Source organism: Synchytrium microbalum (genome assembly GCF_006535985.1).
Source record: "Synchytrium microbalum strain JEL517 chromosome Unknown SmJEL517_scf0033, whole genome shotgun sequence".
Taxonomy (NCBI): domain Eukaryota; kingdom Fungi; phylum Chytridiomycota; class Chytridiomycetes; order Synchytriales; family Synchytriaceae; genus Synchytrium; species Synchytrium microbalum.
The window spans coordinates 143,089-169,981 of NW_022158382.1; the positions used below are offsets into that span (position 1 = coordinate 143,089).

Sequence of the window (26,893 nt, forward strand, 5' to 3'; positions counted from 1 at the left end):
AAATGTTACTAACAAAGTATACGAATTATATATTTTCAAACTATAAAACTACATGTTTTCAAACCCCATTTGTCTTACTACCACTCGCCAAATCAACCTTAAACTCAAAATCATTCCTCCAAAGTCCAGGCCTTCCACTTTCAATAATTGGTCCACCCTCATCTATTTTCTGTACAATGTATCGATCTTCTTCCACAAAGACCGCGTCGCCATTGTTGGAGACGACAATGATTGTGTGTGTGCGTGTTCCATAGTTCTGGCGTGGCGAGTTCTCGCGGTCTATGCATATACCGGTGGTTGGGCGTATGTAGTCTGTGGATGTGGATGTTGTCTTGTCCCTACACAGCAAAGTACGTCGTGAGCAAAAAACGACCTTGGAACGACTCCACATGTTCCTCCAAACCAACGAGCTCGCCGATTCACAGTGTATACATACCGTAATAGATCCAAAAGCCCCTCCACAACCTCCTTCGTACTTTCCGCCTCATTCACAACCTTCTCAAACCGCTGCCTCCCGGAATGCACCCTCCACCACCCGCCATCAACTCCCCTCATATCCCCATTACTAAGCCCATAATACACATTCGGATCCAGCTTCTCCATGTGTCGTCCATCAATCCCTCCCATTCCACAATACCACACGTCATTATCTCGTAGGTTTCCCGACACAATATTAAACCCATTATACTGTAGCCGTTCAGCCTCGATACCCGCTACATACGACTCAGCAGTGACTGCCTCAGCCGGTGGGGATACTAGAAAGTTCTTTACGAGATGGCCGCGTGATTTGGCGTCGAGACGTAATGGGGATAATCCGTCGTTAAAGTTTGTGAGGAAGCCGAAACGACCGTCTGTTGTGAGGCCGACCCACGTGCCGTTCTTTTCTTCGCCGGCGCCCGCGATTTGGACGCCGTGTTGCTGGGCGATGTCTTCTTGTGTAGGGGTTGGGATGTTGCGATCTTGGTTCTGGAGTTCGGTTAGTGGGCGAACTTGGCCGAGATCGACGCCACCGATTAGATGTGGAGCCTGTGAATGTAGGAGAAGGTGGTAGATGCGATCAGTAATCAATGTAATGATCAACTTGTGCATCAAATGGGGTTGTGAAGCTTTAGCTAGACATGCACATACCGAGTCCCAGAAGCGAGCTCTTCTTGCAGGTCGATCGACGAATTCATCGCGATTAGCAGCAATGACTCTAATATTCAAAGAAGGGGCGGTGGGAATGAGATTTGTCAGTTTGATGTTTTGATGAAGCACACAGACTAAAGGCGATGAATAGAGGAAGTTGATGCTTACAGCTTGTACTTTTCATGACCGAATAATAAGAATATAACACACATATTGCCTTCCACCAGTCACTTTGTTCAAAGTAAATGAGTGCACAAATTGTGGTGACGAGGAGTGAATGCTGACTGAGAGTGATGTCACTCACAACAAGACACGAACGAGCTTTGCAAGAATCTTAGGCTAGTATTCTACGTGTCAAACGCGAGATACAGAGGTCTTCCAACCTTACCTCATAGCGAATAAGCGTCTAAATGTGTGAGGATCTATTCTATTATACAAACAGGCAATTCTACCTATTACTACTACTATTTTTTTGCAGCCCTTTTACCAGCAGCAGGCGCACTCTGCGTCGGCTTCTTTGTCCCATACCTCGATCTCGCCTGCTGTCTCCCCACAACCCCAGCACAATCTAGCGCCCCTCTAATAACCTTATACTTCACACCAGGCACATCCGGCACACGCCCACCACGTACCAGCACGACCGAATGCTCCTGCAAGTTATGACCCTCGCCTGGTATATAGCACAGCACGGTCTCACCCGACGTGAGTTTGACACGAGCGACCTTACGTTGCGCCGAGTTTGGTTTCTTTGGCTTCATGTTGAATATCTTGAGACATACACCGCGACGCTGTGGACATCCGTGTAAGGCGGGGGCTTTTGATACGTGTGTTGGAGTGAATTTGCGGATTCCTCGGATTACTTGGTTTAATGTTGCCATTGTGCGTGCGTTGGATGGTGTTGTTGGGGTAAGCTTGGATGGGATTGGTGATTTATAGTGGGATTGGATGGGTACGTGTGGTGCTATTATGTATGGGGATGTTGGTGGCGAGATGGATGTGATATGTTTGGGGTTTGCTGATATCAAGTGCATCCAGCGTAGAGTCCCTGTGTTTGAGGGTGATTTACGGCATATTAGATGTGTAGTTAGCGAGGCTCCTCTTGTGTAGCTCATCTTCAATCCTACTAGTAAGAGCTATAACGATCAACCTGTTTTTTGCGATTCTTGGACTTTGAGCATCAGGAAGAGCGAGGCCACGAGGCGAACTTGAGCTACCGGACGAGCTGCTCACGTGATTACTGCAAATTTGAACGTGTTTCGCGTTTTAAAATCTCGGGTCCCTCTTTGACTCTGACGTCCTCGCTGTCGGCAAACATTCCAAACAGAAATGCACGGTCGTTCTTCTCGTCCAAGTCACGTTCGTGTTAAAGATCTATAACAAATGCCGATGCAGCGAATCAGACGCGTTCTCCTTCCATACCAACTACAATGTGTTGAGCTTCCATCTGCTGAGCTTCCATCTGCTGAGCTTCCATCTGCTCAGAATACCTCCAAACTCGATGCTAATCAAAGCGATGCATGCAGCAATATGAAACTAGGTGATCTCCAACAGGCCAGCTGTGATCTCCTATCGAACGTGCCATATACAATACGAGACTACCTCCCTGCCGCTTGGAACCACTGTTGGAATCAAGCAAAGTCACCGTTCAATTGGCGAATCCTGCTAGAACAGACCTTCTGGACTCCATTGATTCTCTATATTGCATTACCACTGGTATTAATAGTCGGCTATCACGTCATTGGTGCCAAGAAACAAGTCGCAACCATCACGCCGTTAACATTGAGAACAGCATTGCAAACAACAGCAGCAGGCAATAGACAAACACCAGTACAACAAGTGTCTGGAAATTACAAGGTCCTGTCAGTCTCAAATAATATGAACAACATGGCATTGGAGGATTCAATGCTGAAGCAACATAAACTACTCGCTGATCAGGCATATCAGGCTATAACCTCGGGGCTGGACAGAGAACAAGTTAATCATGATGTAGCTGGTGCATTAGAGTACTATAGACGCGGTGTCAGGGATTTGAGAGCCGCTTTGAGCATGCAGTTTACAAACAGAGATGAGAGGTAGTGCTAGTGATTCCATTATTGTGGAGTATTCTATCGCCTTTTTGGTCTCTGATGACTGATTTCATTGTAGAGACAAGGCTCAAGCTCTGAATGGAAAGCTGCAAAACAATTTGAGTCAGATCGAGGAGAGGATTAGAACTTTGACTGCTCAGTCCAAAGTTAAATGTGAGTTCCATTAAAAACGATGAGAGTTATAATTGACTAGTAGATCCACGCTCATTCGTCTCCTCTGTAGCGCCCACTTTCACGGCGCCAGCATCAGCTGTTTCGCCTATGGTATCTAGACCCACAGTGAGCAGGACAAACTCTGGACAAGACGCGGGGCAGGCATCACGATCATCTCAGGTTGGGCGTTCCACTAGCAGGATACGTAAAGTCGATGAAACTCATCAACCCCATATCTCATAGCAACCAAGACCGGTATCAGTCTCACAGCTCAAAGGCATCGACACAGTCATGGCCAACAAGATATTGAACGAGGTTATGGATGCTCGACCTAATGTCGCGTGGGATGATGTAGGCAAGTATCACCGTTTGCAATGATTTGATATCCTTCAGCACTCCTTACGGTTTGCTTTTTGCCTTTGGCGTTAGTTGGTTTAGACGCTGCAAAACAGGCACTTAGAGAGATTGTAGTGTTGCCTTCGTTACGGCCAGAGCTCTTTACTGGTTTGCGGGCTCCGGCTCGTGGTGTGTTGTTGTTTGGACCACCTGGAACTGGGAAGACTATGTTGGCCAAGGTATCGTTTGGAGAGACGACATACACTTTTTGTCCCGATTGTGCTGGGCCCTGAATTGTCATTTTGATGGCTCCATTTAGGCTGTTGCTCATGAGTCGAAGGCTACCTTCTTCTCCATAAGTGCCTCGTCCCTTACGTCGAAATTCGTATGTCTTCATTGGATGTGTATCTGCCTTTTTTTGCTCAACCACATTTCATTGGTAGGTTGGCGAGTCAGAAAAGATGGTGCGGACGCTGTTTGTCATGGCACGACAACTTCAACCATCTATAATATTCATTGGTATGTCGCAAAACCAGCGATGCTGTTGAATAACAATCATTTCTAACTTCAATTGGGGGTTTCTTTTGTTAGATGAGATTGACTCAATATTGACGGAACGAAGTGAGAATGAAAATGAAGCTTCCAGACGGCTCAAGACAGAATTTCTGTTACAGTTTGATGGTATTACAACGTCGACAACGGATAGGTTACTCGTCATGGGTAAGTGGTGGTACTACGTGATCAGGTTTTTGTGCTGCTGTTTGCTGTTCTAATACGTGCTGTTAAGGTGCAACGAATCGACCTCAAGAATTGGTATGTTCGCGACCACACATCTTTAATCTCCAACAAATGTGAAAATAACTTATGCCGGTTCTACTCTAACTGATAGGACGAAGCAGCTCTACGTCGTCTCGTCAAGAGAATTTACATTCCATTACCAGAACCAGCAACACGACATCAACTATTTCTACACTTGTTGAAGGGACACAAGCATGCTATAAGCGATTCGGATATACGTAATATTGTTGGATGGACTGATGGTAGGTGAAGTAGGAGGTAATCGATTGATTGTGGTCCCTTTCCACTGTAATGACTTTTCTGTATCTCAAGGTTACTCTGCCAGTGACATTACTGCTCTAGGTAGGATACCAAGCGATCATATTTTGCTTTACATACTGAACACCACATAATGAACACCGCATAGTCAACACAACCAAAATACTAACCGTGACGACAAATCATCAAATAGCGCGAGAAGCCTCACTTGGTCCATTACGGTCACTAGGAGATCAACTGGTATCTACACCAGCAGATCAGATCCGACCCATCATCTCCAAGGACTTTGCAGAAGCCGTACAAGTCATTCGACCGTCCGTCTCTCGTGAGTCCTTGACAAAGATGGAAGCCTGGGGACGTGAATTCGGTACTTTCGGTTGAGTAGGAGAGCTTTTTAGAGTGATTTGCATTGTAGAGATCATGAAATCATGTACATGTGTACATATCAATAATAATCACGACATGATATGGTCTTGACATTCCGGGAGAGGGGTTGTTTTTTGGGCTTCGCTCTTGAAATTGACGATTTTGGCCAACATTGTAAGAAGGAAGAAAAGGGTGGCGGATGTGGATTTGGTTGCTAGCATGCTATTGAATGAGAATGGAATCGTAAGCTGCTTGTTATCCGATTCTGTTTTTATCAGCACACATCAAAAGATCTTAGCGAGAATATATGCTGATACACTATATATCCATTAGGTGACACTCGAGTTGTGTGAGCAGACCATTAGGAACTGATGTAAACACTGCGACTTACGTACTCTAGGCAAAATATGTCTCAAAACAAGATCCAGACGTCTTCGGAATCAGATTTGGCACGGATTCGATCAATGTTCAATATGATGACGGTTTGATATGCTTCAAGGTTGCTCCATTGCTTTGTACTGAGGTTCAAGTCACTTGAGCGTATTTGGTTGATCTTCTGGGTGAGGTGATTATGTAACTATTATGTAATAATTACAAATGCGCAGTCACAGATGCGGAGGATAGTTATCATTAAGTACATTCAGTCACGCTGTGGAAGAGATTTGTCTGCATTCATAATCAACCAATACCTCATTGGCACTCTCCCAAGTCAAGTTGTAGGCTGAATAAACGGCTTCCAAACCTCAAACAACCAATCACTGACACAAACAGCCCTACTGTCATGTAAATTAAGAACCCCTAGATACCAGATTTACGCGTTTCAACACGACATTTCGTAGTTGGGATACAGCACCGACCAATGAAACATGGTGGTGTTTTCTTGGGCTTCGGCTTGTCCTTGCAGTCGCCAGTTGCTGATTTCAACAAAGACATTTGGCTACGAGTTGAGGAAGAAGAACGAGGATGGCCGATATTGAGAAGCAGCAAATGGATAAAGTGACTAGCATGCTATTGGATGAGAAGAGAATCGTAAGTTGGCATGCTAGGTCAATCAGCAAAGTGGCGAAAGATCGCAGCTTGTATGAAGAGTCAAGTTCTGACTTGATTTGCATCTTATACCTGTCTTATATTTTGAATCTCGTATTCTCTATCGTGATCGTATACTGATCCAGTACATCCATTAGGTGACATTCAAGTGTTTGAGCAGAGAATTAGGGATTGATGTAAACACTGCAAAAAGGTAGGCTTACATCTGAAAAAGACCATATCTGACATATCAATTCATTGATTTGAAATGGCCTTCATCGTGTTAGAATACTGGAATCATATGTTGAATCATCAAAAGATCAAGCCATTCCTATCTACTATTTGCAAGGCGAAGCTGCCGCTCCTGCAATAGGTATACTGGCTCTTGCTGTGGAGAAGGATAATCTTGATGGTATGTTATTTGAGTGTTGCATTATATGGTGTTGTCTGCATGAGCTGCATTCTTCAAGTACATCGATCTATCAAGAAGTACTGAGTTTTTTTTGCCATGAACCACAGTTGCCAAGGAACGATTCAAAAAGTACACTATGCATGTATATGGACTCTTGCCTGAAAAGATCCAGGTTTGTTGCACTGGGGTGGAAAGTACGTGAGAGGCAGTGTTGCTCAAACGCATACTTCTCTGTTTTAGAATGCTATTGATGCTATGATCAATGTGGATATCCTGGTTGCTCGCGATGATACCCCAAGCTCTTTCGCGTAAGTGCTGTATCAAATACTGTTATTATTTGTCGAACTAGTATGATCTCTATTCTCACGTCGTCTCACTCAAAATAGCAAGGCCCGAATTGTCAAGAATCATAGTGTCACGTATGCTCAACGTGCGGCTGTACCAGACAAGGCACCTAAAGCTGCAGCTTCTTCTCAAGTAGGATGTTTTCACCGCAGTATGCATCATTTGCATTTGATTTGACTTTTTTTGCCAACACTTTCATCAGGCTTCCAAGCCAACAGAGGCACTCAAACCATTCGCTTCCTCGTCTTCTACCAAATCATCGAATGCCAAAAGTGGCAAGGGGAAATCGTATGTCCGTCGCAATCTTCCTATACTTCGAAGTCTTGTTTGTCAGAAACTTCATCTCATCATAAACTCTATTTTTAGGAGTGCTGCTACGAAAGCCAAAGGGCAGCCCTTCTTTAAAGGTGGTAATGCTTCTGCTGCCAAAACAACCGAAGCATCCAACAAGAAACCAGAACCACCAGTTGCGTTATCCAAGACTGATAGTACTGCCAGTCGTGATACATCTTCACCAAAGAAAAGAAGACGTGAAGAGTCTGATGATGAAGGCATGTGTGATTGTGTACAGGTCGAAAGTTTGCAAACCTGTACTTCGATAGTTTGATGGTTTTTGTTGTTTGACTTTTTTTTTCCTTTCACAGAGGAGGCTTTCGAAGATGAAGAGATGAAGAAGATAAGCATGCTGGCAGCTGAAAATGCTCATGCAGTCCAGAATCAAGCTGAAGGAAGAGATGCTGCTGATGCTGGTGGAGAAGACGAAGACGAGAATATGCCATCCTTCCAAGATGATGAGGATGCCAGTCCAGTACAACCAACACCACCAGAGAATGCTCTATCTGATGCTATGGATGTTGATCAAGGTACTTGTCCCTTTGTGTAGAGAAGGTTGAAGCGTTTTTGCTTATCGAACAAACATACTTCACAACAAAATAGAACCTCAACAGGAAGCTGGTGATGTTCGTCGTGTCAAGAAGACGAGAAGGGTCAAAAAGACCAAGCAAGTTTACGATGAGAAGAAAAAGATGATGAGTAAGTCAACTAGGTTTTCAAAGGTCACCCTTTTTTCGCACTGCTTGCGAATTCTTAACCGCATGTTCAACACAATCCTATAATAGTAATGAGGGATGTAGTGGAAGAGGAAGAGTATTCCGAAGATGAAGTGATTCCTCCGCCACGACGACCAGCACTACCAAAAGCAGCAGCAGCAGCAGCTCTACCAGTGGTTGCACCCAAGGCATCAGCCAAACCATCAGGAGGATCATCTAGTCCACCTCCAGCCAAGAAATCAGGTGGTGGAGGTGCTAGTAAGAAGAGTAAAACGAAGGATACTGGAAATCAGCAATCGCTGTTGAGCTTCTTTGGCAAACCAAAGTCATAAGAGGAATGGGATAATTTAGGGTTTGTATACGTATTCAGAAGAGCGTAGATATGTACATTACTTAAATATAGAAATAGGAAAAAAACCAATCAAATGCCTCGTAAGGATTCACTTTTAGTGATTACGACACACCACCAGTCGACTCTACTCTATCAGCAATCCCTCTCACATGAATCATCCACCCAATAACAATAACCAGCGATATACAATACGCATAGAAAAAGTACTGCAGCATAATCCTTGTGCCCCAGCTAAACACTGATTTCGACCTCACAAGCACCGTCCCCAACACCCCAAATCCATACACTATTATCAGCACAAGCGCGACAATGACCCCCTTTGGGAATTCGACAGCCACCGATCCGATAATAAGTCCATAGATGATTATCGCAAGACACAAGAGGACTTTTTGCGATGGTGTTGTTAGGCCAGCCTTGATTTTGACGTTGCGGTAAGCGTATGCGTGTGTGAATGAGACGAGGATGCCGCCGATGGCGTATAGGTAGTGGCCGACGTCTGTGAGGGCGAGAGTGACACGTCAGCCAATTGAAAAGAGTGCTGCTGGATGGAAAGATATCACTGCAGCTTACAATGCTCCCACGTGGTCCTCGTATATACATAACCATCATTCAGCAACACAGTCAGTGCTCCAGACGTTGACGGTATAGCCAGCGCGTCTTCAAATACATGCTTGAACATGTTTGCTGCACTGTGGAAACCAGCGCCCTGTTGGTAAATGGCTGCTGAGACTGTGAAGCATAGGGATACGAGGACGATTTCTAGCATGAGGTCGTGTTAGTGCATCTGTGGTTTTGGTATGGGTTTGAAGATGTGTACCTGTTCGGGATCCAACTTCGAATATCCGAGATTCAAGCAGTATGAAGAATTGGAAGGGGAGTGTGCCGATTGGTTCTATGATGCGTACTACGTCGTTTGATGTGTACCAGCTAGTGGGAGGGGGGATGTGTCAGAAGGGTGTTTGATGATAGGTGTCAGCGACACACACGGTGTGAGAAACAGAACGGGAAAGAGGAAGTGTTTCTTACCCAGGATGAGATGCATCGTATAGCGGGATGTCATTTGCGAATACAGGGATTATAGTCATTAAAATCGTCCATAGGTTAGCGAATACGAGCAGATACAAGACTGTATTCACTCGAATGTCTATCTCGTCAGGAGCATCCGATATCAGGTTTGCAGATGATAAATCCTGTCTCCTATTGTCCAGTGCCATGAAAGAGATCTGCAAATTGAAACCGCGTCTAGGATGTAAAAGTTCAAGTTTGTTCTGATTTGAGAAAAACACAAAAATGGATGCATGTTGACAAACCCCACAAAACATCGAAAAGCCTAAATTTGCTTGTTTCTTACATGGGAGAGCTAATCATGTCGTATCTACCAGAGGATGTCCTGATCGTCTTTGCACGGACAGCTGGCACTCTACTGGATCCCTACGTCGCTCCCATACATGCCATCATCAACACATACATCCCTGCTCCAGTGCACTCATTCCTCATCCAAATCAAAGCATCCCACTCCCAATCCCTGCCTCTCATGAACCCAATCGACGTGCTATTGATAATTGCTGCTTACTTGGCCATCGTCACCGTCGGAATGGCTCTCATGAAAAATCTGCCTCGCCAAGATGCGAAATGGTTGTCTCTGTATCAGAATACGACGGCGGTCGCACTGTCAGCGTATATGATGTATGCTATCTTGACCGAGGCGGCCAGGAATGGGTATACGCTGTTTGCGAATAGGCTGGACGAGAGTGAGAATGGTGTCAAGGTATGTGTGGAAGAAAATGGGGAATGTATTTCTGTGGTTGCTTGAAAACAGATTATTGTGATAGAGTTGGATTCGGTGAACTTGAACTAACATGTTCTTCCTGTCTTAGATGTCCAAGCTCATTTGGCTGTATGTTGTCGAACTTTTTTGGCTGGTTTGAAGCTTACAACCCCAAAGCTGACACATCTTCCACTCAAATCAGATTCTACTTTTCAAAGATAACTGAATTCACTGATACTGTAAGTACGAGGTGCAATGTGCAGGAGCTTTCAACATTCATACGATCTCTTTGTGTGAGGATATTTTGCTAAGCGGAACATCACTAGTTCATAATGATACTAAAGAAGAATAACCGTCAAATATCATTCCTGCACTTGTACCACCATGCATCTATCTTTGCTATATGGTGGTTGGTTACGTATGTTGCTCCCGGCGGTGAAGGTAGGACTGTTGAGGAACTCGAGAAGAGCAATAAGGAAGGCTCATTTGCTGGTTTTTGCTTTTCTTAGGATACTTCTCAGCTGCCATGAACTCATTCATCCACGTCGTCATGTATGGATATTGTAAGTGCGAGGAAGACGCTGTATACTTTAAGTCAGCTGTATCAATGGGTTTTTTGTTGGTCCATCCCACTCAACAAACCACTGAAACCTGTCGCACTCCTTATAGACCTATTCACATCATTCGGCGTCAAATTCGTTTCAATAGTAAAACCATACATTACCATGATGCAAATGACACAATTCACACTCATGACCGTCCAAGCCACATACGACACATACGTGAACTTTAATCACGGAATGTGGAGCAAGACACAGGGTTACCCATTAGCTCTGTCAGTCATCCTACTAGTATACATGCAAACTATGCTGGCACTGTTTGCCAATTTCTTTAGACAGGATGCCAAGAGGAGGAGTGCGGAGAAAAAGAAGACTGCTGCTGTGGCTGCTGCAATTGATAGCAGCAGTAGTGGTAGTGCTGGTAGAGAGGTTAAGAATCATCCGTTGGAAAAGAGTGATTCGGGCTTTGCAAAGGAGGATTAGAGGGGCTGTTACGATGCATGCTGTTTTTGGGATATATATGACTGCCGCAGTAAAGTACAGAGGTAACTCTAGTATGACAGGAAATATAAATTCAAGTGTACGAATTGTAGGTTGATTTTCGGTTGAAGGAAAGTGGTTCGAGCACATTCGTCACGCGCCGTGCGAGAGTCTGACCATTCTTGGTAACATAAGCGCGAAAGACAGGTTTAAACTTTTGCTGTGTTTGTGTTTGCAACGTGACGGCTGTTCTTGCACTTTGCTGCTGTGATAAGAGCATAACGAGAAGCAACGATAAGGAATGTCCTGATGTCGAAGCTAGTACGCCTGCCATGGCGGACGAGGAATAAGGCATTCCACGGTGATGGTATCCGGCAGATAAACTGACTTGCGTCTTCAAAAGTCTTGATAGTCTTGATTATGGATTCTCACGTTTCCGGATGGATGACCTGAGTTCGGTACTCTCCTTATTAGCCTGAATCGCTTGGAATCATTACGGACGAATCGCATCACACCAGCCCAAACATCCGATTCAAAAACCTGGGTCTCCAATCATTTCATTTTCAAGACCATTCTGTGTGATTGCTTCTAAACGAACGACGAAAGATATCGTACATACCGGAAGACGCCTTTATATCATTCGCAGAATAGAGTGGATGAGAGTGAGGATGGGTTTAAGGTGTGTTTTGAATGAGACGTTTTGAATTGATATTCAGATTTTTTGCTGGAGGGAAGCCGCGTTACTGCTGACTGTATCATTATGTATAAAAGAGTGCCACTTCTGTCTATTATATGGTGTAAGCTTCGAGTAACCCTGCTGCGACGGGGTATAGTTTGTTTGAGGGACACTGTCCGGTTGAGGCTGGGTTGACGGATGAGATGTAAAGTACAGACGAATTCTCCTTTTTTTTTGCTTGGAACAGGACAAAGTTGATAGTGATAGCTAGGGACGATATTTTTCCCTCAAATCTATCGTAGATGTCGAAACTCATTTGGTTGTAAGTGGTTTTGAATGTTTGAAGCGCTCTAACGCACAAAGAACTCACATCGATACCCAATTGTATTAACGCTTCTTTACAAACATCATAGAGCCTACTCATACCGTATGTCTGATGTGGTTTATTTTGAAACTCTGACAAAGGTCATTCCACCGAACCTTCTTACGGATTTTTTTGATGAAGACATTTTCTGATGAAGCGGTCTGCCAGAACGGCTGATGTGGGTGTAAACGTAGGGAAGGAAGATTTTCAAATGTTGTAACTGTCGCATGTGAAAAAAGAGCAGAAGCTGCGACTAGGATGTATCACAGATAGCAGAAAATGAAAACGCAAACAAGAAAGTAGACACGATGTATGGTATATCAACAATCTTCAGTTTTATGTGATGTGCAGAAATATTACAACAGGGTATGTGATGTATGTATGTGTGCAAGATCAGACGTTGAGAATATGCCATTTCAATCATTCAGTACCACTATCAGCAGAGAATGGGTTTGCGAATCGGTGTTTCCTAAGATTAATTATAGAGCACAATATGTTCGTTAGTGAAAAAAGATAAGGCAACAAATCTCCCAAAGAAATGAAGGTATTACCTCGCACTGGCATTCTTCCTGTTGTGATTTCCGATTTGGGCCTTGTGCTTATCTTTATACGATCTCCCTCTTGGTTGACCTCGCCCTCGTGTTGAGGATCCACCTCTTTGGGCAGGAGCATCACCGCCTCTGCTAGATGGTAGACCTGGTTTGGCATGTGCAGTTGATTGTTGTTGTTTATCATCATTATCTGATGATTCACTCTCATCATCGTCGTCTTCCTCCTCCTGGTGACGATTATGATGATTTGGATTGGGTTCCAGACCGCCTGGCATAAGAGATTCCATGCGATCCTGTAAAGAAAAACTATTAGGAGACGCAAAAAGAGCAAGCCAAAAACGGCCGCCAGTTGCCCGCACAAACACCACATAAGTCGCAGTTCTTGATTAGACTTACAGTATCTCGCAACAACATCTTTGCCCAACCCTCAATCTGCTCATCAGTCCAATGAGTGAAATTCTTCATTTCACCTCTAATTCCGGACTTTCTCGACGACTTTTCAAAAGCACCTGGAGCTGACGTATATATCTTGATCAAATACGATTCAATCTTGGGATCTGGTGCTGTCATAGTTATTTTCGTGGACGGTCGAGCACCCTTTTCGAAAGCAGTCTCCATCTCATCTACTGCTTGTAGTTCGACTGTTCCAGCTAGTTTGATGTCTGTTGAATCATACGTGTCATCGTACTCGTCATCATACATCTCATCGTATGCAGCTGATGATATGAAGGGGTCTTCTTGCATGAACGCTGGATCGTTCAAGAGAATGTGGGATGTTTTGCTAAGTGAGGATTCGAGATTAGAATGCGCGAAAAACATCAGGATCCAAGAAGACTCCATAAGCGAGCTTACTCCTTCTTGCCGATTGACACCATTGACAGATCGACATCCTTTCTGGCAAAGACATCAAACTCGTCTCCGTCAAATATGTTTCGGCGAGTCGACAGGACGGATTCTTCAATATCCGGTTGATCTAGCGACATGTCCACTACAGCTTCTATACTACTTGAGCGTTTTAGTGCAGGAGGAGGTGGTGCAGTTCGTTGCCTAAGATATTGAAGGTGGAAATAGCATAAGTTTTTAGCGTTTCACAGAGTTTGATGGGAGGCTCGAAGGAAATCACTCTTACATGAGACGATCCAGTTTGGCAACGTAATCAGGTAAATCGTCTTCCAAGATTTTCATTATAACTGTTTCGGCATTGTTATTGAATGCAAGTAGACATGCCTGGCAGAAAACATATTCAGTTTTCATTCAACGAACTGCTCGTGGTGTTGGCGTACCTCAATAAACCCTTCACCAAGTTCTGGAAAGAGATCTTGTACTTGTGATATCAATGAGCTTCGACGAATGTACTCTTCGTCCAGTGGTGGAACCTACAGTAAAACCTTGTCTGAGGCAAACGAGAAAAAAGCGGAAATTATGCCATGATCACCTCAGAGTACGAAGGTATTCCATCATTATGTGAAGCCTGTACACCATCAGCACCACTATACTGATGCGACTGTCGTTTCTTGTCCATCCTTCGGACCTTCTTGACACGTTTAGCTTCAGCGTTACCACTGAAAGCCAACAATTGTTCCAAGCTAGCCAATATATAGTCAATCCGAGCATCATCACCATCTAATCGTACATCTTTAAGAGTACGTAATCTACCAGCCAGATCATATTCTACATCCAAATCAACGAGTAATGGAGCACCGTGCAGGAAGGGTACTGGTTCATCGAATTGAGCTTGATCCAATAATAGGTGAATCAAGTCACATAACTTTTCGGCTGCTTCTGTTGCACTTATTATTGGTGATTGATTGGCTGCTGGTGTTGTTTCATTGTGTGTATCTAGTTTACATGGCTGGAAGAAGGCCGAATCGAGCAAGTGGTATACAAGACTCAATACGAGACCTTTCAGTGCTTTGACTCGATCAGATAATGAGGTTTGATCAAACATATCGATTACTGGTTTACTATTCTGTACAAGGTTGGCGATACTATAGGTTGCGAGGAGTGTGGGTATGAGGTCTGGTTGTTGTATAAGTGCTGTTGCTAGTGTCATACCAGCCACAGTGGCAGTAACCTCAAACGACCATATAGCATCAGTCAAGAATTCAATTTCGGCTGACACTTCGTCGTTGGCATCACTATTATTATTAGGTGGTTGGCCATTCGGTGTTGAAATTGATGTGGCCGAGCTAAATGTATCTATAACAGCGACAGCACCACTGCCTTTACCCTTCCCTTTACTCTTCCCACCACTCCTCTCGGTAGCCTTTTCACGTCGTCGTTGCATACCCTTCACAGTTGAGCTCAAGACACTCACAGCGTTCAAGAACTCGACTATATACGACTCGTGTGAATCCAATAACGTGTCCAAAGCAACGGACACAGAAGCAGCATTGACCTGACCATATATAAACACGAAATCCATAATGACTGGGACGCTAAATATACCAAGCTTTGACAGAGCTAGCCCCCAGTCGTCACGATCCCATAGCGAGTCCAGTTGATCTTGTTCATCAACGAGACATAATCGTAGTATCAATATAAATACGAGACGAGATAGTACTTGATGTTCTGCTGTGTTTTGTGCTGTAAAGGTGACATTAGTAGTTTCTGATTCTACATTGAGATGTGAGTGTGATGATTTCAATAATTTGCTACATTGAGTCAAGTAGCTATCGAGAAACGACGGTAATGAATTCGACGTAGGCGATAGTATGGATGACCAAAAGACCTGGAATGAGGTGTTTAATAGCGATGATAGCTCGGATGTAGCGAATTGCAAAAGCTCAGTGAGCTCAACTGGTGACAATCGAGTTAATGGTAGTATTGGAGGGAGATTTATAGGTATTGCGTCAGCCTCCGATGGCGGTGGCATCGTTATCTACAGGGTAACGACCTGGATTTAAAGTTCACAAAGCTTGAAGCTGTTGACATGGGTTTTGAAGAATGTGGTGCAGTTTCCGGGACTGAAAGAATAAGGACTTTAACAGCTCCGTGCACCTTCCGGGACGTGTTTTTACGTGTTTCTTAGTACTACTAGCGTTATTTCTAGTGGAACTGTTGTAGAACTCGCCAACATACATGATTTCGACAGTTGAACAAATTGCTTGTGTGTTGTGAGAGCTGCTGATCAAATTCGGGCTTCTCGTATTTCACATTGATACGTGGATATAGCTTTCTATTTCACTCTAAAGTAGAAAGTATACAAACACGCAACAAAGACTCAAGACAAACGATTGCCAGCTCCAACAACCTAGATCAAAGGCGTCACAACCACGTATTTTCCCTCCAAGTACGCGTTCCCAACGTTTTGTGGTGACGTGGGATCGTAGGATTCCAGATCGTCCTATTTGAAGTATTTGCGTCAGGTCAAAGGAAGCCCAACCAAGAAAACATAATTCCGGAAAGCTCACCATCCAGCCCAATGTCCACCACGAAATCAGGATCTGACTCAACTCTCACTACCTCGGGCCCATGCTTTACAAGTACTGGCACGGCTGTCGTCCAATATAAGTAGGCCAGTACGAATGCTGCAACCACTCACACCCCAAAACGACACGTTGAGTAAGACAAACAACGTTATGCATGCTCTGCGTCAATCTCTCAATCATTCGTTTACTTCCTGCATACGTTTCATCTAATCCCGCGGTGAGCAATTCATTGTTGTTGGACACGTGAAACCCACACGAGGTTTTCAACTCCAATATGGGCATTCGAGATTGAGCTCTGACCGCAGCTATATCCAGCAAGCAGTCCATGGATAGGGTGACGGTTCTACATAGTATAGCCATGGTGGTCATTGATGGTAGAGTAATGACGTAGTATAGTGCTTCGTGGATTTCACGTTGACTTCCATCAACATGGCAGAATACAAGACTTAGCGATTTAAGACACTTTAGACGTTTAAGCCAGTCCAGATCAAACCGGATGCTTGATATTCGTACATGCACTAATACAGATTCACTGTTCTCGAGTATAGCACTCGTGAGCACGTCCGGCAATTCGAAATATACATGTGGTCCGTTAACGGCATCTACTCGAAAACGTTCAAGCTTCAAAGCGGCTACACCTGCTGCTATATCCGTAAAGACTCTACTATCCCGTGACAAGAACCGGAAGTTTAGCTGTAGCTCCTTAAGTTTGGGAAACTGTGTTGACAAGGTCCCCCACTCAAATTCAGATATAAGCATTGTAGGAGATACTGATAGATGTGTCACGGTTGATGGCATACGTCGTAAAATACGGTTGTCTTTGAGTAGCGCAAGCTCCTTGAGTTTGTTTGCAGCCTGAATCCTTTCATACAGCTCTATATGATGTCCATCGAACAAGCCTCGCCTATTCAGACAAAGTGAGTGACGCTTTAGCATTGAACGTGGTTGTCAATTACCCAGCTCAACAACAGCGAAATGCGAGACAGACTACAAACATGCTCACAACCACATTCACTCACCAAGCCTTTGTAACGTCCATATCCAGCTCACGGATACAATCAAAAACCGGCTGCCTATATCCTTCAAACGGTTTGAACAAGGCGTCCACACATCGTTGACCGACACCAACGCTGCTCGAAGATATATAGTTCCCTGGAACGCTCTCATACAACATCTCCACAGCCATATAGTTCAGCGTCTTGCACACCAGAGATGCAGAATACAGCTCTCGCGTCAGTAGGTATTTGACTATGTTAATCCAAATGTCGTTGGGAAGATGGAGGCTTGCCGCAACAATGATGATGAATGTTAGATCTTGTTGCCGCTGAGGGTTGAGATGGGAATTGTGAGCTAGCAGCATACCTGGATTTCTCAGCAGTGAGGGAAGTGCCTTCCTTTGTGGTTACATGTGTTGTCGTGGCGTCGCTTGGCACAGAATCTGATGTTGCTGTTGAGACCACGTTTCCCATGATGGAGGCCTAATAATACACGTACTTTAGAGTTAATTACACGTAATCCAGCGCAAATCAACAATATTTGCATCAACGCTGGATGGTATAAAACGATCAGATCTTGCAAGGCCTTCATGTGGTACATGCACAGTCACCTTCCAAACTCGAATTGACAGGAATGACGAAATTGATCGAAGAGGACTTAGAGGACGTGAGTTTTCGTGTTTATTAGCTACTACATACGTTACTTCTAGTTCTGGTAGAACACATCGAGGTCACTTGAATTCAGCAGGAGGATGTATCGAAGACGAGGAAAGCTTGATTTCAATGACACAACAATCTGGACAATGATATAGACAACACTCCCTTAGCTCAGACCTGTATTTGCTATTTAAGCCTCCTAACTTTTTTACAAGTGAGTGTTTTGTCGAGACGACTGAATATAGTAGCTTTCTGCAACGTTCCAGTCAACGGCCGTCCACCATGCATCAATATAGTCACGACGACGGTTGTTGTATTTGATATAGTAAGCCTATATCAGAAGAGCGGCGTGAGAATTCAATCTTTGCGTCGTTTGATATTTACCTCGTGAAAACAACGAAAACTTACATGTTCCCAGACATCCAAGGCAAGGATGACATCAAGTTGTCGTTCTTTATCACTATCATTAAACTCTGGAATATCCTGATTGGCAGTCTTTACCAGCTTCAACTTGCCCGTAGCTGGAGACCTCACCATGAACGCCCATCCAGACCCAAACACACTCATAGCCAATGCAGTAAAAGCCGCCTTGAATTCATCCCATGATTTGAATTGCGCTGCAATATCAGCCAACAGCTTTGAGTCACCAGCAGGCTTTCCTTGGGCAAGAGACGGAGGACACAGCGAGTCAAAGTAGATTGCATGGTTGACATATCCACCACCGTGGTTGCGGATTACAGCCTTTGTCTTTGCGTCAATTGTAGTATCAATAACAACAGAAGTCTGATTTTCTTCAGATGCAATGTGTCGTAACAATTGCAATGGTGACTTTTCAACGTTTGCTGCTGCTGCATTGTAGTTGTCTGAGGGTAGCGAGTTAGACACGTAGAGGGTCGAAACGAGCTGCAATACACACCAATGTAAGCTTGGAAGTGTTTGGTATGGTGTAGAGTCATGGTTCCTTCATCAATTGCCTGAGGTCCCGAGCCGATGGTTAGTGTGCGAAAACGACGTCTTGTATCACAAGAGGAGAGGGAACTTACAGGCTCATAGGCAGCGTATTCGTATCGTAATTTCGGGAGTTGTAGTGCCATGGTGTAGGTTTTTAAGGTTTGAAAAGGTCGGTTTGTTTGGTGAGAGATTTTTGCTGTTGGAGCGGCAAGAAAGCGTCACACACAGAACTACTATCCCTCGCAACCTACCGAGGACGCTCAATAATAAGGACGACAGTATCAATAAACAAGCTCTCCTAACACTGTATCTCCGTATCCCACGTCTCCTCTTACCGCCTCACCATACGTTTCAAAATTCCACGAGACTTTTGGAGTCACAGGTAAAAACTGAAAGAAAGTCTTTGCACAAGTGTGGGAACCTCGATTGTGGTGTGATCAGTCTAAATGATGGAGTATACTAACCTTTTTGCTCTCTATTCAACCTCCTCAGACTACATTCAAATGACATCAACAATTTCCATCTTCGGAGTGTGCCAGCTAGAAACAACGACACCAACTAGCGCCAATAAACCTGAATGTCGCGGTCTAGCAAGACTGACTTCCCAAGGAGACCGTCTCAAAGTAGACATCACTCTAGATCTTCCCGTCGGGCGCTACAGCATCTCCGTATCGGAATTCGGAGATCTGTCCAATGACATCTCGGCCGGGCCTTCTATAATGTCCTTAGGTCAAATCGCTATCCACGATTCTGGACAAACTACTACAATCCTATCAGTCGATGGGACTGTTGCTGAGCTTCTTGGTCGATGTATGATCGTTGAAGAGGAAGCATCGGCTGGTAATGAGCATAAAAAGCGAAACATATTGATTGGAGTGATTGCACATAGCTCGGGCCAGTTCCAAGATCCCAAACGTGTTTGTGAATGTGATGGGAAGACCAAGTGGGAGGCGTGCTCGTTGTAAATTGCTTGCAAAAGCAATTTTCATGAACCACAAACGAATAAACATTGCTGCTAAAGAGCTACAAGTGTAATAACAGCAAATATAAAGAACATGCCTGCTCCCTGTAGATCATCATTTCATGAGTTCGACCAATCAGTGTTTAACCATTCAGTGTTTCTTCAGCTGTTGCACGGCCACTCGTCTCCGAAACAGGAGTTGCGAATTAGGTATACCCGGAGCTTCTAAGAACGAACCCACACAGCTCCCTCTGTTCCCTTGATTGCTTTGGTGATTAGGTTGAAATTCTGATGTTGCAATCAACAACGTGTTGCCCGTAATATAGACCTATAAATCCACGAATCCACGTATATTAGAGCGAATAACACGTAAATCAGAGCAATTCAATAGCTTTGGATTCGCCAGTCGATAGTATAAAACGGTCACCAAATTCATATATAACTCATAAAACATTCAAAACATCCATTCAGCATCCAAACTCGAGCTCTGACGATAATGAACAAGCGAAAGAGGGTCTTTACAGAGTCAGGTACTCCAATAAGTGTGTTCATAAGCTCAATGTCCAGAGACTAACCTATTCTTTATATCTTGCTTAGTGCGGGAAGTCATGTATGCTTACGGAGACACGAATCCACCTGCTTCTGATACTGTCGAATTGATGGAAGACCTGCTACTTGAATACTTTTATGATTATGTATGCTTCTCCTCGCATTCAGTCTTCGTACGGCCTCAAACACATCACACATCTGAAATTGCAAGACCCCAAGCGTCTGTTGCTTGACATGCTTTCAACCTAGTTGAATCCCAATCAAAAGCTCTAACTCAGTATTTTACCTAGTTACGAGAGGTGAAAAAGTGCTCTGGAGCTAGAAAGACCAAGTTGGTTGATTTCTTGTTTCCATTGAGGCGAGATCCTCCCAAACTGGCTCGAGCCAAGGAACTGATTGTCAAGGATAAAGAGATTCGGAAGGCACGACAGATCGCTGGTGGTGAAATCGACGATCTGCAAAAACTCGCAAAGGCGAAAAACCAATAAGTAGTATAGAATTGTATAGGAGCGTCTTTGGTTGCATTGACAACTGTATAAAACATCATTCTTCTTGCTTTCAAAAGTGCTTTTATTTATGTTTCTTCCGTATGCTTGACTGTACAAGAGAGAAGGAATCAAAAAAATGCCACTATGTTCATTCAGAGTTGTCTTGTCTTCTACTAGTATTTACAGCTTCAGCTTCTTGTTTTTAATTCCTATGTACAGGCTCTTCCCTATTCTACGAGATGGTATCTTATACACCCCACCTCCAGAATAGCCTGTAAACAAACCAAGTCTGTAGCTGAAGTGAAATTCGAGACAACCAACTCAATACCATCGGAGCCATCATTGATGTGGTATCGCTTGGAGACGTGGGGATATATTTGGTGGTAGGAGCGCTTTGCATCCTCGTGCTTTATCTTACGGAGCGTAGTGAGTTCCTTGAGTTTTTCCTGCAAAGAGAGATTGCGTTCCAGAGCTGTATCCAATTTAGCCTGAACACCACGTCCAGGTACATGTGAGAATTCACCGTCCGATGTAAGGTATTCTAGTTGCGGTAGTAGATAAGCAGCAGCAAGGGAGCAGTCCTTTTGGTCTGGCTCACCTAGAGCACCACGAATGTTGTGTATATTCTTAGCTTTCAGAAGCATGTCTTGCGCTGATTCCAGTCGCATCTCTTTCTCCTATAGTCCGTCAGTGTGAGTTGGGTTGATTTATAGGTAGTGTCTAATTAAAATGTTACCTACCTTTAACAAAACTGCGAGCGCTTTGACTTCATCTTTCGTCTTGACGACATCGTCCTTGGCTTTAATTAGTTCATTCTACGTTGTTGTTTGATGTGAAGTTCCACAAAGCCTCTCGCAGCCTTGAGATCCCTTACCAGGAGAGTAGCTCGTACAGTAAGTGGCCTAATGACCATCACGCAGCTTCGACGATATGCCGCTATTGGCATTGGCTTCTTGAATAACAAGTTCATCTTGTTTGATGTGACTAACAGCCAGACGAGGCCTCGAGGCTGGCGGAACCAAAACAAGCGAGCTGGTGAGCTGGTGGCCAGGTCAGCCCAGTGATTTTACTAGTATTACGTAAGTGGCGCAAGCGTCTGTTGCTTGGACATGCTTCAACTCAGTTGAATCGTCAATCAAAAGCTCTAACACAGTATCTACCTGTTACGAGAAGTGAAAAAAGTGCTCTGGAGCAAGAAAGACCAAGTTGGTTGATTTCTTGTTTCCATTGAGGCGAGATCCTCCCAAACTGAAACTGACAATCAGTTCCCCCAAACTGCCTCGAGCAAAGGCACCAAAGCTCGAGCAAAGGGGCTGATTGTCACGGCTGATTGTCCAAGGAATTGGCACGACAGATCGCTGGTGGTGAAAGCGACGATCCGCAAAAACTCGCAAAGGCGAAAAACCAATAGTTTGAACTTTGATCAATCTTTGAAATCTGTACAAAACATCATTCATCTTGCTTTAAAGAGTGCTTTTACTTATATTTCTTTGCAAATCATGTTACTTGACTGTGTACAAAAATAGAAATTCAAAATGCAAATGTTTTCATTCAGAGTTGTCACGCCTTCTACGTGGCGGCGAGGCCGATGAATCACGACGAGGACTCTTGGTTGTGGACTTTGGCTTATTACCAACACTTCCTCTTGATGCCACTGAACCACCATCACCAATAGAGCTTGATCCCGATTCACTGCTCCCACTACCAGATCCAGTTCCACTACCACTGCTGCTCGTACTACTAGACCTAGATCGTCGTCGTGGTTCGTGAGAGGTAGATCGTCCTCGTGACTCTTCAGCTTCTTCTGGTGTTTTAGGTCTGGACACCTTCTCATCATCCTCGTGTCGACGTCCTTTATCACCACTATCATGAGAGCGACGAGGCTTCTTGGAATCACGTTCGTCGTCGATGCTAGGAGATCGTTTCTTCCTATCACTACGTTCAGACTTTTCTCCACGATCACGTCTATCTCGAGACCTATCACGGGGTTCACGACGATCACGATCTCGGTCACCACCGCGACCTTTATCGGATTCACGGTCTCGACGAGACCTATCTATTTTATCTGCGTCTCGATCACCTCGTCCTTTATCTGATTCCCCTCCTCGACGGCTCTCTCTGTGATCACGGTCGTAACGACTGTCTCTATGTCTGTCGGAACGATCATCATATCGGTCTCCTCCTCGACTAGATCTGTCATGGTCGTATTCTCGTCTGTCTCCGTCTCTCCTGCTACTACTGCTATATCCATCGTCTCGTCTGCTACTACTCCTACTATAGCCGTAATCGTCAGGCCGTCTGTAATCTCCTCCTCCTCCTCTTCGATCGTCTTTGCGATCATATCTGCGGTCATCGCGTTGTTCTCTGCTGTAGTCGTTTCGGTTGCGGGCCTGATTGTCAAATCGACCTGATCTCGATGCTGGTTGTTCTGCTTGTGAAGGGAGAGGTGCGTCTATTCTCTCTGTCAGTTGACGAGCTTTAAGAGCAGCCGCCATTCGTTCTTGTGCTTCCTGTATGGTAGGTTTAATTGAGTTTAGTAAAGGCAGACCCCATGAAGATATTCTGATATAAGCTCACCTTATCTTCACGTAACTCCTGCTTCTTTGCATCCAGAAACGCTTGCGGTATACCCCCTATTGTCTCTTGAGCACTCAGTAGCAATTCCCATAATTCAGTCATAAAAGTTGCGGTATCCTTCATCAAGAAACCTGTAAGATTGATGTGCATTTCTTTTGGATTTGGTTCCTAGTATTAGCATATTATTGACGACTTGCTTTGACATTGACGAAGAGCAACAAGTAAAGCAAAATGAGTCAAGAATTCCAAACGTACTGGATCATCAAGCCATTCAAAGACCATATTGACAACTACTTCATCTTCCATGTTAAGAATAGCCGTGACTCGTTTGGTAATCCAAGGATGCATGACTTCCTTGTTGATTGATTTAGTCTTGACCTGGGTTGAATGCCAAATGAAGTTTGAATGATTTGATGTCGAAAAGCAACCCACTGATTTTGAGATGAAGGGCAAATACCTTCTTGTCATATATAGGTGGGAACTTTATAGACTTCATCAATTTAGCTTGCTTGTCCTTGAATCTGACATCCTAAAAGTGAGAAAAGGAAATCACATTTGTCGTTAGTTCTCCATTCGAGTAGAAGAAAGTAGTGATTTCGCGACTCTGAAGGCAAAGGCACGATATGAAAACTTACTTGGTCAAGGCTTGCACCTCTGAAACCTCCGTCAGCCATCCCTTTGATGTTTCTTCGCCCAAAATTGTAAGGAGTCGTTGCTCGAGATCGAAATCAGAGACAGGAGTAGGAGCACTTGGAGAAATGCGCGTCGAATCACGTGTAAAATGCTACAAAATGCTAATCTCTTATATCGGAATTGCAGTGATCGATTGTGATTTTGTGCCTTAAACCCCTTTCCAACATCCAGCGAATCGTAGGGATTGAATTGTAGCGACGAACTAACTGTAATGGCATCAGCTGTGGAGCCTAGGCGTAAAAAAGCGCATCTAATTGTGCCAAGAGATGTAGATCCGTTTGCCTACTGGTATGGAAACGCTGCACTGGGTTATTCTACATTTCTCCATGTTTGCTCATAACCACACCAGCGAATTGCTAAGTTTTCGATTGTTTCCTCATTTAGGCCTAAGCCGAGCTTGAACTTTGACGAGAACTTCCTCCATATCAGGTGTGAATCGTACATCTTGCAAAACATGGATTTTGCACGCAAGGTCGCACTACACTCATTGACCACCAAACCCAATCATTGACCACAATTACACCTCTAGTCCACCTCCAGTTTACGATGAGAAGCTGCCAATTAAGCCTCTGAAGGTGATCTTTGTTGGGGCTGGAGTTGGTGGCATCAATTTCGCAATCATGTCGCAGTACAGGCTAAAGAATGTGGATCTAGTTATATATGAGAAGAATGAAACTTTTGGAGGCACATGGTGGTACGTTACGATACTGATGAACGGCTGATCGTTGTTGACCCGTCTTCCATGTCGTAGGGAAAACAAGTATCCCAACTGTCGATGTGACGTACCTTCCCACTACTACTCGTGGAGATTCATGATTAACGAATGGTCCATGGGATATAGTGGCAGTGACGAGATCTGGTGCGTTCTACTCAAACATTCTGCCATGAGACATCAACTAATCAATTGTTACTTAAGGGAGTACGTACGAGAGGTGGTAGAAGAGTATGGCGTCGAGAAAATGGTCACCTTCAACTCTCGCGTCTTATCTGCTACATGGAATGAAGCCACCGCCAAGTGGCACGTTTCAACGGACGTTGCTGGAACAGTAAAGAACGAGACCTGTGATATCTTTGTCAATGGGCAAGGATTTTTGAACCGTCCCAAATTACCAGATATTCCGGGTGTAGAGAGCTTTGCTGGCCAGTTTTTGCATACTGCGAAATGTGAGGCATTTGTGTGAAGATTGTGAGGCTTGAAACCGCTCACCATTTTGCACATAAAACACAGGGGATCGAAGCTATGATTACTCAAACAAGGCCGTCGCCATCATTGGAACTGGCAGTAGCGGGCTTCAAACGATTTCGGGGGTCGTAGACAGTACGTTTTTGCACCTGGTTGGTACAAATTGAACCACCTAACTCACGCCAATATCTGTAGAGGTCAAGCGCTTGGATGTCTACATGCGTACTCCCTCTTACATTGCTCGATTCATGGTACCGGAATACTTTAATGATGATATGCAGAAGCAGTATCTCAACCCTGGTTAGTTCCGCGTTCTTTGATTGAGTCTGAGATGTCGCTCACCAGCTGGTATTTTAAAATAGATTTTTACCGTGACTGTAAGATTTTCTTTCACTCGTCGAAAAGCAGTCGTGAATTTTCACGGTTCTAAATCACATCATGGCTTAGACTGGAAACGAGCATGGAATGGAGGAGAGCGAACATGGGTCCTGTAGGCCAGTGGATTGGAGATGATGATATGCTCATTGCTAACACGTTCTTCCTTACAGAAACTGGCAAGGCTCTGAACTCCAAACACGTGTACAAAAGATGTGTCTTGACCGACTGGACGAAGAAGTAAAAGATCCTGTGCTGAAGGCTAAATTGACACCAAAGTATGGGTATGGTTGTCGCCGAATCACACCATCCACGAGCTTCTACAGAGAGTGCGTATCATAATTGATTGTTCAGTTCGTTGCTCGAAAGTCGCTTACAAGAAATGCTTTCCCCCAACTGTTAGCATTCAAAAGAAACACGTGAATGTAATCACAGACCCAATCATCCGTGTCACTCCAAAGGGCGTCGTAGTCAAGGATGAAGCAGGAAATGAGATCGAGCGTGAGATTGAAGTGTTGATATGTGCAACTGGATATGAAAACACGTAAGTTAGTTTAAGCCACATTCGGAAGCCCTATTAAACGTTCCTAATCATAATTCCGAATAGATATGTACCACACATCAAGATCACCGGTCTGAACGGAGTATCGATGCAAGAGAAATGGAAGTATATGGCTAAAGGATACAAGAGTGTAGCTTGTGCAGAATTCCCAAACTATTTCGTCATGATGGGTCCTAATTCTTGTGCTGCCGTAAGTGCCAGCGCTTGCTTTGAATGGTGCTCTGAATGCAACTTGTTGACCTCATCGTTTTAGGCTAACTCGATTCATATCCATGTAAGAACCAATCATCCACAAGAGCGTACCTCCACTAACCTTGCCCCATATCGTACTTTTCCTAGCTGGAAGCTTACGCAAACTATATCAACCAAGTGATTGTGAAACTCCAACAATCGGATATCAAGTACCTGCATCCAAAACAATCTGTTCAAGACGAATGGAATATTGAAGCGCAGCATGTCCTGCAACGCACAGTATGGGGATCTCAGAACCAGTGTGGGGGTTGGTACAAGAGGGGTGATCATGTCATTGCCCATTGGCCAGGTGAATATGTTGCTTGGTTTCGTGCGAATCTAAATTGAAGGCAAATCACGACTCCAAATACTAACCGTATTGCAAATAGGACCTGGTAACTCCTTAAACGATGCTCTGTTCAAGCCTATCTACTCTGAATATGACATCACGTATTGGAATCAAGACCAACAACAAGCTGCCGCCCGACTCTAGTTTCATTTTCGATATATTGTATTTGACAAAAACTTGAA

General features: G+C 44.2%; 8 protein-coding genes across 8 annotated transcripts; 4 read left to right on the forward strand and 4 right to left on the reverse strand.

The window, feature by feature from the left end:
* Positions 1-58: 58 nt before the first annotated feature.
* On the reverse strand, positions 59-2,602 carry SmJEL517_g04641 (uncharacterized protein; the record flags this gene model as incomplete). The annotated part of the gene is made up of 5 exons (XM_031170569.1): positions 59-338; positions 437-1,026; positions 1,129-1,262; positions 1,616-2,173; positions 2,548-2,602. 5 exons carry the CDS (start codon positions 2,600-2,602, stop codon positions 59-61), a joined length of 1,617 nt encoding a protein of 538 aa, XP_031023448.1.
* A 53-nt stretch (positions 2,603-2,655) lies between these two features.
* Positions 2,656-5,141, forward strand: SmJEL517_g04642 (uncharacterized protein; the record flags this gene model as incomplete). Its single annotated transcript, XM_031170570.1, has 12 exons — positions 2,656-3,200; positions 3,274-3,368; positions 3,439-3,548; positions 3,612-3,735; positions 3,798-3,943; positions 4,024-4,089; positions 4,148-4,223; positions 4,296-4,424; positions 4,492-4,517; positions 4,594-4,744; positions 4,815-4,844; positions 4,909-5,141. 12 exons carry the CDS (start codon positions 2,656-2,658, stop codon positions 5,139-5,141), a joined length of 1,731 nt encoding a protein of 576 aa, XP_031023451.1.
* Positions 5,142-8,411: 3,270 nt separating this feature from the next.
* On the reverse strand, positions 8,412-9,524 carry SmJEL517_g04643 (uncharacterized protein; the record flags this gene model as incomplete). Its single annotated transcript, XM_031170571.1, has 4 exons — positions 8,412-8,806; positions 8,881-9,069; positions 9,128-9,237; positions 9,337-9,524. 4 exons carry the CDS (start codon positions 9,522-9,524, stop codon positions 8,412-8,414), a joined length of 882 nt encoding a protein of 293 aa, XP_031023450.1.
* Positions 9,525-9,676: 152 nt separating this feature from the next.
* On the forward strand, positions 9,677-11,121 carry SmJEL517_g04644 (very-long-chain 3-oxoacyl-CoA synthase; the record flags this gene model as incomplete). The annotated part of the gene is made up of 6 exons (XM_031170572.1): positions 9,677-10,078; positions 10,188-10,207; positions 10,281-10,317; positions 10,405-10,519; positions 10,588-10,641; positions 10,748-11,121. The coding sequence occupies 6 exons, from the start codon at positions 9,677-9,679 to the stop codon at positions 11,119-11,121; spliced, it is 1,002 nt and encodes a 333-aa protein (XP_031023453.1).
* Positions 11,122-12,578: 1,457 nt separating this feature from the next.
* SmJEL517_g04645 (uncharacterized protein) lies at positions 12,579-15,584 on the reverse strand (the record flags this gene model as incomplete). The annotated part of the gene is made up of 7 exons (XM_031170573.1): positions 12,579-12,627; positions 12,710-13,002; positions 13,106-13,490; positions 13,562-13,756; positions 13,839-13,936; positions 13,993-14,085; positions 14,145-15,584. 7 exons carry the CDS (start codon positions 15,582-15,584, stop codon positions 12,579-12,581), a joined length of 2,553 nt encoding a protein of 850 aa, XP_031023452.1.
* Positions 15,585-18,000: 2,416 nt separating this feature from the next.
* SmJEL517_g04646 (uncharacterized protein) lies at positions 18,001-18,886 on the reverse strand (the record flags this gene model as incomplete). Its single annotated transcript, XM_031170574.1, has 4 exons — positions 18,001-18,123; positions 18,201-18,655; positions 18,709-18,766; positions 18,836-18,886. 4 exons carry the CDS (start codon positions 18,884-18,886, stop codon positions 18,001-18,003), a joined length of 687 nt encoding a protein of 228 aa, XP_031023455.1.
* A 1,314-nt stretch (positions 18,887-20,200) lies between these two features.
* SmJEL517_g04647 (uncharacterized protein) lies at positions 20,201-20,741 on the forward strand (the record flags this gene model as incomplete). Its single annotated transcript, XM_031170575.1, has 3 exons — positions 20,201-20,234; positions 20,302-20,426; positions 20,544-20,741. The coding sequence occupies 3 exons, from the start codon at positions 20,201-20,203 to the stop codon at positions 20,739-20,741; spliced, it is 357 nt and encodes a 118-aa protein (XP_031023454.1).
* A 3,481-nt stretch (positions 20,742-24,222) lies between these two features.
* SmJEL517_g04648 (uncharacterized protein) lies at positions 24,223-26,855 on the forward strand (the record flags this gene model as incomplete). Its single annotated transcript, XM_031170576.1, has 15 exons — positions 24,223-24,299; positions 24,396-24,440; positions 24,541-24,705; positions 24,763-24,870; positions 24,928-25,175; positions 25,240-25,329; positions 25,390-25,494; positions 25,557-25,571; positions 25,642-25,684; positions 25,743-25,853; positions 25,973-26,113; positions 26,177-26,321; positions 26,385-26,405; positions 26,471-26,672; positions 26,752-26,855. The coding sequence occupies 15 exons, from the start codon at positions 24,223-24,225 to the stop codon at positions 26,853-26,855; spliced, it is 1,620 nt and encodes a 539-aa protein (XP_031023457.1).
* Positions 26,856-26,893: the final 38 nt, after the last annotated feature.